At 39.5% G+C, this 16,911-nt stretch overlaps 1 protein-coding gene across 1 annotated transcript in view; it reads right to left on the bottom strand.

The window, feature by feature from the left end:
* Nucleotides 1-16,911, bottom strand: part of LOC124595551 (transmembrane protein 181) — a 231,276-nt gene that overhangs the window by 79,386 nt on the left and 134,979 nt on the right. The window contains exon 5 of the mRNA XM_047134331.1: nucleotides 4,579-4,681. Within this exon, the coding sequence (XP_046990287.1) occupies nucleotides 4,579-4,681 (103 nt within the window). The remainder of the gene's footprint in view (nucleotides 1-4,578; nucleotides 4,682-16,911) is intronic.

Here is a 16,911-nt window from a genome sequence, read left to right as displayed (position 1 = left end):
TTGGTGAGGCTTTCGACATAATAATGTCCATCACTGCAGATGCACCATTTGCAAGAATATAAAGGAAAGTTTTTTTGGTGTAAAAGGAATGACAGCTACTGAAGTGGACATATTACTGATGGCTGATTGGCTTAATAAAGGCAGAGAACTGCTTCTATGCTGCTGCCCTTTCTCCTTCAATTACCTTGGCATAATATGCGACTACTCTTGCCTGCATGTGCTTGAGTTCTCTTTCTCTCTCTCTAGACCTTCTTTATCTTTCACCTTTTAAGCATTCAGTTGACTAACTCTGTCCAAGACAAATAATCATTCCAGTGCGATCACGAAGTTGGGACAATGCAGGACGTATCTATGTGCTGCACCGATGATCTTTCAAGAAGAACATGACTTCTAAAGTTGTGTTACTATGAGCAATTTCTTGCTTAAATGGATGTCTATTGTTTTACAGATCTTCTATATCATGAATGATTGTCTTTACCCAGACCATTGTTTGCTGTTTGTATTATAATCCGTTCATCATAAGAATAAACCTGATGTAAACATGTCCATATGTACTCTTCCACATTTGCTGGAACCTCATTGGATTTCTGCTTCACGTGGGACTGCAGCCAAGCTGTCTCGAGTACCGTCAAGAATGATAATAAGGGTACATTTTGTGCTATGCATTACGTGCACAATGACTTAGCGATAATACGGGACAACAGCTTTACCGGTGCTTAACTTGGACAGCACTGGCCGTTTAGCTGCTACAGCTAGGCCTGCAGTGATGTGACCAGTTGCAGTTCACATGTAAAAAGAGATGATCAGAGGAACAATACAGCTTCGAATGTCATTTAATTTTTACACAAAATGAAATACTACACTGCAAATCTGTCACAATATGCTCCTTAGACGACTAGACAAAAACCGCAACATGTTATTGTTTTTAGCTAACATACTATCGTAATTAAAAACAAGAATGATGAAAATTCCTGACTTAACCACACTGTAATTTTTCAGCATAAGCTGTGTGTAATGCAAGAGACTATTGAAGGATTTCACCATATAGTTAATTAAATATTGAACAGTCTTTCATAAAACATCAATAATTAAGAATTTGTATTTGAAATGGAAACAGGAATTTTGTGTCCAATATGTAATTAGAAATAAGAAGACATGCATTATTCATAAAAAATGGTGATTAGTTTTATAATTACAAGATGCAGACATTTCAAATAGAACGAGGAAAAAAAAAGTGATACTGGAGAGATCTGAACTAACACACTAATAACCACATTTGTTTCCCATTCCATTACGCAACTGACCGTGCTACATGTTCAATGTAACTTTATTGATCGACTGCATTATATACAACACTGGAAAAGCTTCAAAGCCGAATATCTCCATAAATTTATGAAAACATTAAGACCAGCCTATTTCTCAGCACTTTTTAACTGTGTTCCACATGCGTGTTTCACTACGGAACAGAAAGCAGCCTTAGCCATTTTCACACTGTGCATTAACATTGCTGCAAAGGCTGTGACTATACAGGATTTTTTAAATAAAAACTACGTAGCTGAAGCATGATTATGAGAAACGTTGATGGCTATTAATACATTTGAATTTCTTAAAGTTCCATTTAACATAACTTAGTAATATGATATCTAATACATAAGTAGGACCCACTTCCGAAAGCGTAACAGCGCCAGTGTACGCGTGTTACGGCTTCTGACCAATCGTCGTGTGTGTGTTTGTTTACATCAGGTTTATTCTTATGATGAATGGATTATAGGATTCACAACAGCCTAGTTGTTAGTAACTGCGGCGACTCACAACAGCATAGTTGTTAGAAATGGTGGCGAGGCTGATGACTGAGTTTAGGTTTATGATCATTAGACTTCAATGCCAGTTAACATACTTTTTGAAAAATGCTTCAATCACCTTTGGTTAAAAATTTATGTAAGCAAAAATTGAGAGGGCTAAAGCCCAAAACTGTGTAATGCCATACTTATATGTAAAAGTGAGGAAAGGCAGCCACTCACCCACAGGAGCCCACAGTGTAGTGCATAGAAACATGCAACAGAAAAGACTGGTACACACATTCCCACATACAACCACACATACACCAAAACCCAAACTCTGGGTGTTTGTGTGGTTGTGTGCACTAGTAATTATAATAGAGAAGCAGCAAATGCTAGAAAGCTAGTGCAAATGATCTTTCCTGTTGCATGTTTCTATGCTCCACACTTACATCACCTACAGGTGAGTGACTTCCTTTCCTTAATTTTATACATTATTGCATCCAGAAATTTCAATTTTTGTTATAATGCCATAGTTGATATTTTTCTATTCTGTGTTTAATTTTACTTTTATAGTGAAATATTTTAAATCTAAACATCATCCTTTCTGTTAAGGAGGTAAATCAACAGAATGCAAAGAGATGTGACTACCATTAATATTGTGGCATTAAAATTATTCAAATAAACATCTATGATCTGTGGTATCAACAGTCCCTATGAGACCAGAAAATATTCTGCGAGAATAATTTTTCCTAGCGTAAAGCAAAACATGACTTTCATAGATGAACTACACATATGAAAATTTTAGATTTCCATAAAATATGTACTGTGATATAACTGAAAGCAGAACCAGTTAATATTCTGGATGAGTCTGATGTCAATGATGTGTCCAAGACCGCGATAAAAAAGTGTTGAAGACATTTATGAATGATGCCTCCAAAGCATTCAAGGTCAAAAATGGTGTCAGGCAAGGTGACTGACATTCTTCATTACTCATTTTCAACTATGTTTTGGAAAAAAGTAGTTCAAGTATTGAGGAAAATAAAGCAAAGTAACAGAAAAAAATTATCCAGGTTACCACATAATTTGGAAGTTCAACTATCTAAAGCAAGCTGCCAGAACGCCAGGACTACAAACTTCCTTTAAGACAACATGGCTGCCGGCCGGTGTGGCCGAGCGGTTCTAGGCGCTACAGTCTGGAACCGTGTGACCACTACGGTCGCAGGTTCAAATCCTGCCTCGGGCATGGATGTGTGTGATGTGCTTAGGTTAGTTAGGTTTAAGCAGTTCTAAGTTCTAGGGGACTGATGACCTCAGCAGTTAAGTCCCATAGTGCTCAGAGCCATTTGAACCATTTGAACAACATGGCTGACTTCAATGATGGACACAAATGGAGGACCACTATGAAGACTACATCTGTACTCAGCATGATGCCATTCAGTGCATGGTACAGGGTACTTATTAAATGATATTTATTTCCCCATTTCCTATTTATTCATGTATGGTACATGGGTGAAAAAGCTGTTGACACAAAATATTTCACATAATTTGGTAGCACAGGAAGAAAATAAATAGTAGCATCTCAAAATTAAACTGATCCTGTCACCTAACATTCTGTTTTGTAGTTAAGATAACATAGCAGGGCACAGTTATCAAAACAGAAGACTTAAAAACGAGAATAGTGGATAATTTCAATAGGTAGAGTGATGGACAAATTAGTAATTGTACAAGAAAATAGAACTGATAACACATATAAATAGAAAGAAGTGGCTGCTGTTCTATTTTCATGCATTCAGAGTAGCCCATGATTGTCTGACCCAGATCTGAAATTTGTAACCCAAAGATAACAATCAAAATTATTTCAGAAACGTAAAAAATATCTCTGACAATTTGCTGCCCTGGAACAGACCATTATTCTTCTTTCTTTTTCTTATGCCTTTTTCCTGGTACAGGATCGGTACAGGTATGAACGAATCTCGTGTAGTTTATTTCTGGGGTAGTCAGATGTCCTCCCTTGTGCTGCCCCATTACTGCCTTTGACAACTGCCTGCTTGTAGTGTTATTCATGTGAAAGTTTTATAGAAGGAAAAGTTTTATAGAAGGAAAACACCATCACTGAGAGCAACAAATTAAGGGAGATAATACAAATCTTCCAAAGTTTGAAGTGGAACCAGAACACAGGTGATAGCAAGAGCCTCTACCGAGACAGAAGAAAAAATGGCTAATGGGCTCGAAAAATATTATCAGATCAACAAGATCTAAATGTTGAAAATGATTCTGATTGTCAACATGCCATCTACTGAGACATGGGTTGACAGTACAGACACAACACATAGTTACAGAACAACTTTATTCATAACTCACTGCATGGAGAATAATACACAACTACAAACAATTTACTTGAAAACATATACTTAATGACATCTATAGACGCCAAAGGTGGTGAAAAAATTTGAATCTCAATACAGATCATAAGTCTCAAATTGAAAGGGGAAAAATTAATATTGTGTGATAATTCAAGTGAAAAGCTCAAGATGGAGGGAAGACTATCACACTGGCATATGATTTGTACAGTTCACTAGATACACTTTTATCACCCTTGGAATTACTAATTTCCTCAGATTTATTAACAGTTGTAATCTATTTACACCTGAGATACCAGATGGCAGAGAGAAGTACAGGAAGCTGAAAAGAAGGTTAATGCAAAACTAAACTATTCTCTATCTCAGTATATTTCTTTCACATTTCAAATACTAAAGAAATTTGACCATGTGACGGTACATATCAACTTTTTGGTTACCTGTTGTGGGCCCTGTCACTGTGTAGTATGGTGACAGGTTTATGGTCTGCAGTTAAACCTTCAATAGAAACACTGACATGGAATGTCTTGTCAAAAGTCTCATCTGGAAATAGAAAGACAATAAAAGAAAGAGCAGTACAATTATCAAGATATTAAAAGGTGGTAAGACATCATTATGTACAGAAAACTTTATGTTGACGACTTGCCTCTGTCACTAGACAAGGTCACTAATACACACTAGTGTAAATCATGGTGACACATAAAATATTACCATAATATTTGGCAGACAAGGAAATGAAAGGTGGTAGTGTAAACTTCTCAATCATCAAAACCATGCACCACTGTTCTGGATTAAATTTCTACCCTGTCACCATATGATGTGATGCAGTGGTTATGACACTGGATGTATTTTGGGAAAGTGGAGTTCAAATCCCTGAGTGGCAATCAAGGTTAGGTTGTCTGTAGTTTTCTTAAACTGCTTAGTGCAAATGCCACGTGGTCCTTCCAAAATGAACAAAAGCCAGTTTCCTTCCCCACCCTTTCCACTATGAGCTTGTCCTTTGTTCTTAATGGTTTTGTCATCAGTGGAACATTAAACAGTAATCTTCATTTTTCTTTCAAACTGTCTTCACAATGAGTGATAACTAAAGAAGAATTTCACACATTGCAAATCGCCCCCACACTGACGATGTCAGGAAAATATGTCCTCTTCATATAAGCATGCTGATTGTAAGTTGTTAATTGGATGAGAATATTAAGATTGTGTGTCCACTTGATGCTACTGAAGAGAAGACTTGTGCTGTCACTGGGATTACACAACTTCTTATCTCTCTCGCTGACACCATGAACACAAAAGCCTGATGCTACACTCTGCACACACCAGTCACAGCTAGTGCTTACGACTTGACACATTTGACTAAGAAAAGTAGTTGGCAGGTTGGAGCAACAAGAAGGGGGAGGGACAGTTGAAATAAAGTTGACAAAACTTCAAGGTAATTTCCAGTAATCAATTTCAATACATTTTGTTTACTGCTTCAAAACATACACACAGCATAGTGCTCAGATACTAAGTGTTAGGAGAAGCAGTTATTGTTCACTTCATGAAAATAATTTTTTGGCAACTGTTTATACACTGAGAAGTTACGTGATGCAGCATTATTTATTTTTCTTTTTTAAAAGTGATTTCCATAATGGCCATTCCTTCCTTTTTCCCCACAAAAACGACATAAAATGATTTCTCCACATGCCTTTTAGAAGCTACATCCATCAACTATCTCACATCTGTAGGATTCCTCATATCAATAGGAAATATTTGTCATTACTGCTGCATTTTCATTTGTGGGACAACAATTACAAGAATTCAAAACTATCGGCTAAAAGTCTCTAAATTACTTACAACCATCTGTCACAGAATAGTATCTAGAAGTTGGTTCATTATCATGATAGTGACATTTTGCCACCCAAAGACCTGCATTTCTCTTTATGGTTATCACATTTACAAACTTACATGCTGTGTTCAAACTTCTGAAAACAAGTCTGACATACAACCTTCCCTGTACATCTGCCACCTTACTCAACCACTGATATCAAGCCACTGTTTGGCAATTATATGCATATGATTAGGAAATAAGGTAGTGCAAAGTCATGATCAGGGATTAACAGAATCACCTACTGCATGAAACTGTTGCTCACAGCAACTCATGATAATTGGTTCTTCCACACCCTTTACTTAGCCCCACCAATAGCACAGTCTGTCATCTCCATGCTTATCCAAACAACTGCTTGGTAATTTGTCTTGAGACTTGTTTCTGAAGTCCTGTTTTCTTGAAAGATGACCTTATTTCTACAAATACTGTGTATTTGCATGGAACAGTGTTTATTTAAACCACAATTAACCAATTTCAGCTATACAGCCATTTTATAATTGACAAGTCTGTGAATACATGCCATACGTTATCCACCAGAGAAAGTACAGAGCGTGCCACCTTTCAAATAGCTTGCTCACAACTATCCAAGGCGGCTGCCAGGGGCAGCCCAGCCACCGATTGGTTCACCGTGCACACGCAGCACTACACCAATGACACATGATGTGGATAACGTCTTTATAATGGCAAGCATAGGCCTCCAGGTCCTCAGTTGTTAAAAGATGTGTGAACTAGTTCATTGTATTCTCGTTGATGTCAATCAATGATCCAATAAATTGTATCTCTTTTATGGCCATATGTTTCCTTGTGTTCCTAGTTAGAGCAGGGTAGAGTTTTTGCAGTTTTAGATTCTGTGATTTTCTCGCCATTTGGCTCTCCATAGAAGCTTTACTCTGGTCACTTCTGCAACAATAACAGGCACTTACAGCCAAGTTGGAGCATTTGTTGGCTACGACAACCCAATGTCAGCCAAGGGGTGTTCATCCACCACCACTCCGTAGAATACTGGGGCACGTACAAAAAGCAGCTTTTGTGACATTCCGGGTGGGATCACAGAGGTCTGTAAGGGTCTGTTCTTATCACTTACTGTGCCAGTTAGCTCCTCTGCAAGAACCAGCATCACTTTCTTTCGACAATATGTGTTGTTTGCTGTTCTCCTAACACTACAAGCAGCATAAGGTCACCGCGCATGTTGAATTCTACGAATGTCTCAAACAGCCACAGCAGTAATATCAAGTTTGGACGACTAAGCTTCATTACCTCAGTCACACATGTCAGTTCTTCAAGACCAAGTTTCAGGAGTCTTATGCTGACATCACAGTCAGAGATGCAATCATTCGTTAGCCCCTAGTAATGAAGTGCATCATTATGGTCTTCAGTTTGAGGAACCTTCACTAAAAGAGGTTTTGAATATTGCACAGTTGTTCGAGGTCTCCCATGCCATGGGCTGCCAATCAGAGGCTTGGAATGATGGTGCCGTTGTTGACAGCATGCAGCTCCAGCACATGGAGCATAGTGCGCTGGGGGAAGAGGAGGCAAATGAACTGGGCCAAAGCAGACGAACATGTCGTCAGCAAAAGGAACAGCAAATGCCATTCCTTCGCGTCCTTCTTGTTTTATACAGCATGAGTGGGCAGCCTGCCGTAAGCAGTAAGCCTCTGGCCATAAATGTAAAAACAGCATGAGTGGGCAGCCTGCCGTAAGCAGTAAGCCTCTGGTCATAAATGTAAAAAAAAGGTCACATAGCAGCGGTATGTTGACCCCTCCCCCTCCACCCCCTTTCATCGTCGTGTTCACTGTTGTCTGCAGCCCAGATCAAACTTTTCATTGAAGTGTGAGTGATGGATAAGCCATTAATCAAACAAGCAGATATGGGGAGGGGGGGGGGGGGGTGCATCATGCTGCTACTCAACTCATAGACATATGCCAGATTTGGTTCTCACCACTGGCACATGTCTACTGTTTGTTGATAAGCTGTAACAAATAGCAAATTCAAACTCCTATTCTCAGCCAATTCATGGCAAGACAATTTATAAACCATTGCTCCATTTCATTCAAAAATTTGTTTGGGTTAGTTGCCTTTGCTACTGTTGGATTTTTTATTGAGGATGTAGTGCATCTAGTGTCAGACCAAGTGCCTTCCAAACTGTATTCCTTGTGTTCTGAGTTATCAGATCTTTTTGCCCCAGGCTTGGGTTGTGCACAGTTTCATGGCAAACATCAGGTCTTCTGCCCATCCTTGCTTTTTTTGGCCATGACCAGTGCCAGTAGCTTTTAGGTCAATGTTAATGAGCAGGCAGTCATAGACAGCCACCTCCTCCATGCCCGGAGGAGTTGCTCACAAAGTTGGCTGGAGGTCAATTCTTTTTGAAAATTGATCTGGTTGGAGCCTACATCCAGACCTTCAGATTCCATTGGGCAAAGGATGAAAACAACTGCTTGTGATTAATATGCCTTTCGGCCTTTATCAGTATCAACAATTGATGTTTGGGGTGATTAGTGCACCTGTCATCTTTCAATGATTTTTTAGAATAGGTTACCACAGTTGTCCTCCATTGCATTAACAACCTTGATGATATCGTCATGAAAGGTGCTACCACAGAGGATCACCCATGTAACCTCTGTTCTTTGCTTACTGTTTTACATAATGCAGGCCTGAAACATAACCACACTATGCCTCACTTCTTCCAACCTTCCATTGGTTATTTGGGTCATGAAATTTCCCATAGAGCAACATATCACCACCTTTACAACTTTGCCCTGCCCATCTAATCTATGAGAACTTCAAGCATTCCTCGGCAAAGCGATGTACGAGTTTATTTGCAGAGCAGCTACTATCACCCATCCCTTGCATTTGTTGCTTTGGGAAAGGGGATCTTTTCTTTAGTCTGCAGGCTGTAGGTGTGCCTTTGTGCAGCTTAAGGTTAGTCTTCACTCCATGCCATTTCTTGCAACATTTCGAGCCAGTGAGTATCTGGTACTGGCTACAGACCTGACCCATCGCCATTCACATGGCTCTGAACAGCCTATTATTTTTGCATCAAAAACTCTCAAGGTGGCTCAGCAACATTATTCTCAGGTGGAAAAAACCTCTTGCTGTTATTTATGCCTTAAAAAATTGTGTTCCTGTGTGGAGTAAAAGCCCCCAGTTTCCTTATTTGGCATGTCGGTCTCCTCACTGGACAAAGCCACTTATCATCCTCAGCATTGGGCTCTGTTCTTGTCCCCTTTGTTCATCCATGAGGAACAGCTTTGTTCTCAACAGGATACGGAGATGAGGTACACAGTGGATGGCTTCTCCCATCACCAATGACTGTATTGGCTCTGTTGTAGTGGTGGATCTATTGCTCTGGCTTGACACAATATGGGAGGTCCGACCTGCCAGGCTGGCCACTGGCCCGTCTCCAGAATTTTTGTGTTGCACCATTGCCTCTCCCTCTTGGATGGCATTATGCTCCGGTAGACAGAAGGGTTTACTCCACGCATTGTGGTTCCAGTGGTGGGGTGTCCTCTGCTCATTACATCAGGGTCACTGGGAGATCTCTCGCACAAAACTGTTGGCATGATGTGTTTCAGCCAGGCATCGTTCAGGGAGTGGAACACCTTGTTGCAGCCTGTTGCAAGCGCTTAGATGAGCAGGTGCTGCTTATTTGCCATGGCTGACCCCTACACAGCCTTGGGAAAGAGTCCACACTGATTTCACTGCTCCTTTTTTACACACTTTCTGGCTGATGGCAACTGATGCTTTTTCTCATTTTTCTTATGTCACTTGTCCGTTGGTGACAGCAGACACAACTGTCAAGGCCCTGTTGAAGAAATTCTCCATAGACGGCTTGCCTTGTACCCTGGTTTTGGAGAAGGGTTCTAAGTTTGTCATGAATCTTTTGAAAACTTTTGTATACACAATGGCGCCTCACTTCCACCTGCAGTCAAACAGCAAGGCGGAACTCCTTGTCCAATCATTTAAGACATAGATATGCAAGTATATACACAATTTTCCAGCCAAGGAGGCTATCATTTTTTGGTAAGCTCTTACAGAATTGTGGCTAAGAGTCCTGCCGAGCTCCTGCATCGCTATCAACCGCACACAGTGTTCAACCTCCTGCTGCTCAGAAGGCATCTTCTAGTGGCATCAGTTTTGTTGATGTTCATGCCCGGCACACCAATCTGGGTCAGGGCTTTTGAACCGCACCCTTAATGGATTCTGGCTGTCATCTACAGCCAGCATACTCATTGCATCTTCATGGTTTGCACCAATGTTTGACTTGTGGCATGCCTCCAGAAACAGCTGCACTCCCTGGATGGGTGTAGGGCCCTCCTCAGGCCATGGGCCTGACATCTTGTTCTTCATTTGCCCTGACCAATCCAGGGATGGAGCTGGCCTGGCCATGCCTGCCTACCTCAGCAATTGGGGCTACATCAGCAGTGATGGCAGGTTTGCTTCCTGTGGCCGATGTCAGCGCCTTCCACCGCGCTGAGCAGGTGCTGCCGTCAGTGAGGACAGAAATCTAGTCTCCATCACCACAGCTTCTCCTTTCCAGTCTGCCGACGCCACTGCCTGTGGCGGCACTCCCCTCTCATCGATTCCAACGTCCAGATGGCTCCCACCCCCGTTGCTGGTCCTGTCGACCAGTCTCCCAAATGTCTGTGAGTGGCCCTTGTCCCACTCACTTTGTCTGTATCCACTGGTACGGGCAGATCATGAACTTCCCACAGCTATGGCAGCTGCCCAAGCACCACAATGGATGCTATTGGCATCTCTTCAATCGCAGAACTGTGGACAGCGATGTCTGGTTTTTACCCCCACAAGGAAGGAGGAGTGGAATAATCGGCTGGTTACTATATCTACTGCCCACTGTGGATGTTAAGTCGGACCACTACAATAGTCATAGTGTGCACAGACATACAGCTTGCAACTAGCTGAGGCAGCCACCAGGGGCATCTTGGCCAACATTCAAATGGTGCACCCGCAACTACCTGAGGCAGCTCCCAGGTACCAGGGGCAGCCCAGTCATTGACTGCCATCACCCGGTCCACAGTGTGTGCACAGCGCTACACAACTGACATCTGACTTGCATTCAATCTTTATAAGACCATACACAGAACACGATATACCTATACATACGCACATGACAATCATTACTAGTGTGAAGAACAATATGATGTGCATCTCAAAGAATAAAATAATTATCGTCAGACAACACAGTGTACATTATGAGCCCATCAAATCATAACACCATAGTTATCACATCATCAGTAAACATGGAAGCATGATTACTGTGTATAAAATCACAGTAAATACTATCACTTATTAGAACAAGATTAGGGTTTACCATCTTGTCAACAATGAAGCCATCAGATACAGAGCAAAATCTAGAATTGGTAAAGGATAATGAAGAAAACTGGATGAGCTCTTTCTAAAAGAACCATCCCAGTATTTATCTTAAGTAATTTAAAGAAATAATCAAAAACCTAAACTGGGATGGTCGAAGGGGATTAGAATTGTCATCCTCCTGAACGCAAGTCCAGTTGGCTAAACAGTGGGCCATCACCTTTAGTATAAACAAGCACAAGTGAGAATATGAATTGCGCTCAGTTTCACAGGACTCATTCATACATGTTTACTATTTAATATTATTTTATAATTTTACGTGTATTATAATGTTGTCTGATATCCATTATGCATTTTATACTGTTCTTGGACTTTTAATTATTATGTAGGCAAATGATGGACAAGAGTGTTCCTCAACAAATTTTATACAGTGACTTCAGCACAGATGGAAGGGCCAAAGGTGTTCCTCTGAGGTGCTGAAAGGATCAATTCAAGAATATAAAGAATCTAAACATTAACCTGAGTAACTGGTGTGCCACAACAGGAGCTCACACTCACTAGTGCACAACTAATTCAGCCACTGTTTTATGTTTTGGGCAGGAAAGGCATAAGCTGACAAACGAGAAAGTCGGAGATTCAAATTTCGCCAGGCCCAACCATGCCCTCTCTATTATGTGTCATCTATGTGGCCATATGTTTCATACCAGAATTTGTCTGTTAAGCCAAACTCGGATACGAGTATCAGCCACTGATAATGAATTATTGTGTTGTGTGTATGGATACATTGCCCAATTAGACGCCCTGTTTATTGTCTGGATGCCATGTGCCACATATTCAAGGACTTGTCCATTTGAAAATGGTTATATATCTGAAATTGAGTATCATTTTCACAAAATTCAACTACAAAATTTGCAAAAATGAGTTATATATGTATTCATGTACTTCTAAATGAGACAAATGCACTGCAGTACACAGATTTTATGAAAACTATTTGTCTGTTTAATCTTGCTCACATGACTTCGAAATTTTTCTGAACTTAACATCTACAAAAACAAGTTTTCCCAAATGAGAACATCTACTGCTTGTGGTAGACATTTGTCATTGGTTTTAGACAAATTAGCTCACAACTTCCCAATCAGGCGTCAAAGTTTCATACCACCAATCGGGTATTTGGTACCATTAAAAAGGAATTAAGAAAACTTGAAATCCACAACCTTAGCATCACGCTATCATGAGGTTCTGAACAACCATGGCACCCATATGGTTCTGAGCATGGCCTGGCAGGTGTACTGTTTCAAGATCTCTGCTAATAGATTAATAAGAGAGAAGCCACCACTCAAAATGTCTTAAGCACAAAGATAGTGCCATCTGTAAAGTCAGAACACATACTTTTCCTCTCTGATAATGCATGAAGTGAAAAAAACTAATACAGGTAGTTTAAAGAACATTCATCAGTCAGCTATAATAACACCTAGAAATCAAGTGAGTGTTGAAAAAGCTGATGCGAAAAGAAACTGAAGATATTTTTTGATAAATTACCACAAGAAGCCTTTGAGTTCTTTGGGACGGCGACAGAGTGTTACAATGAAAGTGACAATGAAAATAATAAAGCACAGTACCTTAATGAACCAATTTATTAAATTATTACGTGCTCAGCAGGTTAAAATAAACTAAAACATTACAGCTATAAAATAATTAATCTGTAGAGGGTCAGTTTTGGAAAAAATTCATGATTTTTTACATATTTTTTCTTATTTGCAACTGAAAGATAGAAATGTTTTTCCACAGTTGTATTATGTATCAGGAGTTTATTTGTGAAATATTATTTTGTACGACATCAGCAATGTATATTTTTTAAGCAGTTCGGTACAATGTGTTTCCTGAAAAGTTTGTGTTTTGTAGATGTTGACTTTCGTGAAAATGGTCCTCACTTGGAGAATAATGTTTTGCGTATATACTGCTTTATTCAGATTTGAGATGTGATCATTATAAAGTTTTAATTATCAACTCAAAAAAAGGTGTTGTAATTTTTTTATTTGTTTATAACAACATCTGTATTCCTGGTACACATTGAAATCCCTGTGCCACAGTAGTGTAGCAACACTGATAGAATTGGGAGTGTGAGAGGGAGGGGGGAGGGAGAAAGGGGGGAGGAAGAGAGAACCTGAAGCCCACTGAAAAAGTGGACTATTGTGTGGTAATTTATTTTCTGAATTTGGAGGGGAACAGCACTGCAACTACATACACTGCGTCACAGTAGTTAGGTGGCACGACACTTCCTGTGTGGTCAAATGAGCCTGAATGACGTAGAACAAAGCAGAAGACCATCTCTCTGTGAAGAACCAGGAATTGCTTGAGAATTGGAAGCCCTCTTTCTTGAAGACCTGTGTAACATATTCGAGTCAATAGTGAATAAAGTGAAAAACCAGTCATGGATCAGTTACAACATATTGCATGACATTTTCAATATGACAAAGGTTGCCACCCAGTGCACTCTGTGACAGCTCATACTGTCTCAAAAAGCACGCTGAACTGAGGCGGCAGCCGATACGTTGAGCTGTGTCAAGCTTATTCTGATGACTTCTTCAACCATCTTATGACAATGGATAATTGATGGGGTGACCCTGAGACAAAACAGCAAAGCAAGTAATGGAAACATGTGGTTTTATCATCGCTTGAAAGAAGTGAAGACCCAACCATCATAGGGCAATATTCGTAAATCCATAATTGAAATGGATGACTTGGGAAGTCAGCCAGTATAATATAAGTTAAAAAAATGACAGGAATTTCGTCATTTTTTAACATATATCATAGGCCAAGGTGATGCTGAGTGTTTCTTGGGACTGGTATGGTTTGACACTAACAGATTATTCCCATACGGGGCAAAGTGTCAGAAGGACGTACTACACTACAACATCGCACCTCATTCTGCAAAAGACAGAATTTTTAGCCATTCCTAAATCCTTTACTTCAAACTCTGAACGTAACGTACTTTTCAAAAATTCAGTCTCACTTGAGTCATTTGAAAAAATATAAAAGTCATCAACATATAAAGCTATCATAGTAACTAAGCCTTTATCTTTATGTTTTGTAAACAAACAAGGTTCTAAACCAGATCTCTTGTAACCTAGGCAGCTTAAGACATCATTTACTCTTTGATTCCACACTCCGGATGATTGCTTTAAACCATACATAACCCTTTTGATCTTCAAAACTTTTCTTTTACCATTACAGAGATTTAATCCTTTGGGATGTTGTAGGAAAATATCTTCTTTGAGAATACCATTTAAAAAAGCAGCCTTACCATCAAGACGTGTACCGTTCAAATCTAGTTCAACGTATAAAGCCATTAGAAGTCTAAGTGTTGAATGCTTACCACAGGAGAAAAGGTCTCATCATAATCAACTCCAGATTTCCGAGTGAATCCTCTTGCCACTAGTCTAGCGCAAAGCTGCACTTCACCTTCACTGTTGACTTTTTTCCTTGAACACCCACTAACACTGCTCATCACTTGCACTTTATGGAAGATTTACCACTTTCCATGCATTGTTATCTTCAAAAGCTTGTATGTTGTCACCCATAGCATGTTTCCATTCTTCTGCATCAGGTCTGCTAAAGGCCTCCTGCACAGTTGTTGGGTCCTTGAGTTGGTCTGAAGTTCCAGCAGAAAAATAAATCTCATAATCATCAAATCTTCTATTTGGTTTGAGCTGCCTTTGTGACGTTTTTTACTTCATCTTCTTGTGTAACACATTTTTTAACATCAGTTTCTTTCTCTGATGTAACTGCTTCTTTTGAGACATCATGTAAGCTCTCTCTTAATACAACATCAGACTTATCATTTTCTTCGTCATCCTCCACTGAAGTGGTGATTTCTTCATGGTTCTTTATTTCAGTTCCCGCATCATTAATATTTTCCACTATAGTCACATCATGGCTCATCACTACATCATTTGTCTCAGGGTCATAGTGTCTATAACCTTTTGTAGTATTGCTACAGCCCACTAAGATCATTCCCTTTGCCTTTTAACCAATTTTGTTCTCTTGACTTTGTGAACATGCAGAATGACCTTGCTTCCAATTGATCTGAGATGACTAATGTTGGGTTTCTTGCCAGTCCATCATTCATATGGTGTTTTATTCCCTAAACTTGAACTCACTGACCTATTTCGAAAATATACTGCGCTATTAACAGCTTCAGCCCAAAATCTTTTATCAAGTTTACCATCAATTTTTACTTTTCTACAACAGTTCTATTCAGCCATTCTGCCAAACTGTTTTGTTCTGGTGTATAGCTGTTGGATAATTGATGTATAATAACATGTTTTTTCAACAAACTGTCAAAATTCACACAACAGAATTCTTTTCCATTATCTGTTCTTACAGTTTTGATTTTTCTTTCTTGCTAATTCTCCACCATTTTCTGAAATTCTTCACAAGTTTCATTCTTTATCTACAGAAAATACACAAATCCCATTCGGGTGTAATCATCTTCCAAAATGAGAAAACACTTTGCACCACCTAATGACATAACTCCCACTGGTCCACACAGGTCTGCATGTACAACTTCAAGTGGTTTAGAGGATCTAGTGCCTCCAGGTGGAAAATGTTGTCTTGTTTGTTTGCCTTCATTGCATACTACACAGTTTTGATTATTAATGTTAATGTCTTCACATACCATTCCTTCTACAGCACCATTTTTCATTTTAATAAGATCCTTTGCATTAAGGTGACCTAATCTTCTATGCCAATCAGATGCTGTAATCATTCCAAAAAACGACTTCTTCTGTCAATGTTTAGCTTGAACACACCATTAATCAGATCTGCAGTTGCAACTAATTCTTTATGCTTGTTATAAATATTGCACTGATCACTATTAAATTCAACAAAATTTCCTTGCTCTATCAACCTGCTCACGGACAGCAAATTTGTAGTAAGTTCTTGAGCATACACAACATTTTTTACAGTAATGTCATTTCTTGCTCAATCAACCTGCTCACAGACAGCAAATTTGTAGTTAGTTCAGGAGCATACACTACATTTTTTACAGTAATATCAAACGAGTTCTTTCTGGGTACTGTTGTTAAATCAGCTTCTCCAGAGCACAAGACTGAGATTTCTGTCTGGTTTGCAGCCATCATTTTTTGCATCTTAACATCATTTATTTTGTTTTTCAGCCATTCTTCATTTGCTGTGAGATGCACACTAGCACCTGAATCAACATACCAGGCACTTCTGTCAAAAGAGCCACTTATAGACACTGCACTGAAAACATGTGAAGTTTTACTTTGTCGTATTTCATTGTCACTGTTAGGGCACTTACTTACAAAATGTCTTGGTTTCTTGCATTTATAGCAAACAATGTCCTTCCTGTTTTGATTTTCCACTGTATTTCCATTTCGGTGAGAAAACTTTGGTTTACTTTGCCAACTTTTGGACCTAAAAGCACTACCAGTTGTGGTGATGTCTTCTTCCATGTCAAGAAGCTTACTTTTGATTGCGTCCGTTGCAATTGGTATTCCTGAATGCCCAATTGCCATTATCATGGGAGAATATTTTTCTGGCAATCCTGCTAGT

Source organism: Schistocerca americana, chromosome 2 (assembly GCF_021461395.2).
Source record: "Schistocerca americana isolate TAMUIC-IGC-003095 chromosome 2, iqSchAmer2.1, whole genome shotgun sequence".
NCBI lineage: Eukaryota > Metazoa > Arthropoda > Insecta > Orthoptera > Acrididae > Schistocerca > Schistocerca americana.
Note: the sequence above shows the minus strand (reverse complement) of the source record. Positions and strands in the feature narration are given on the sequence as shown.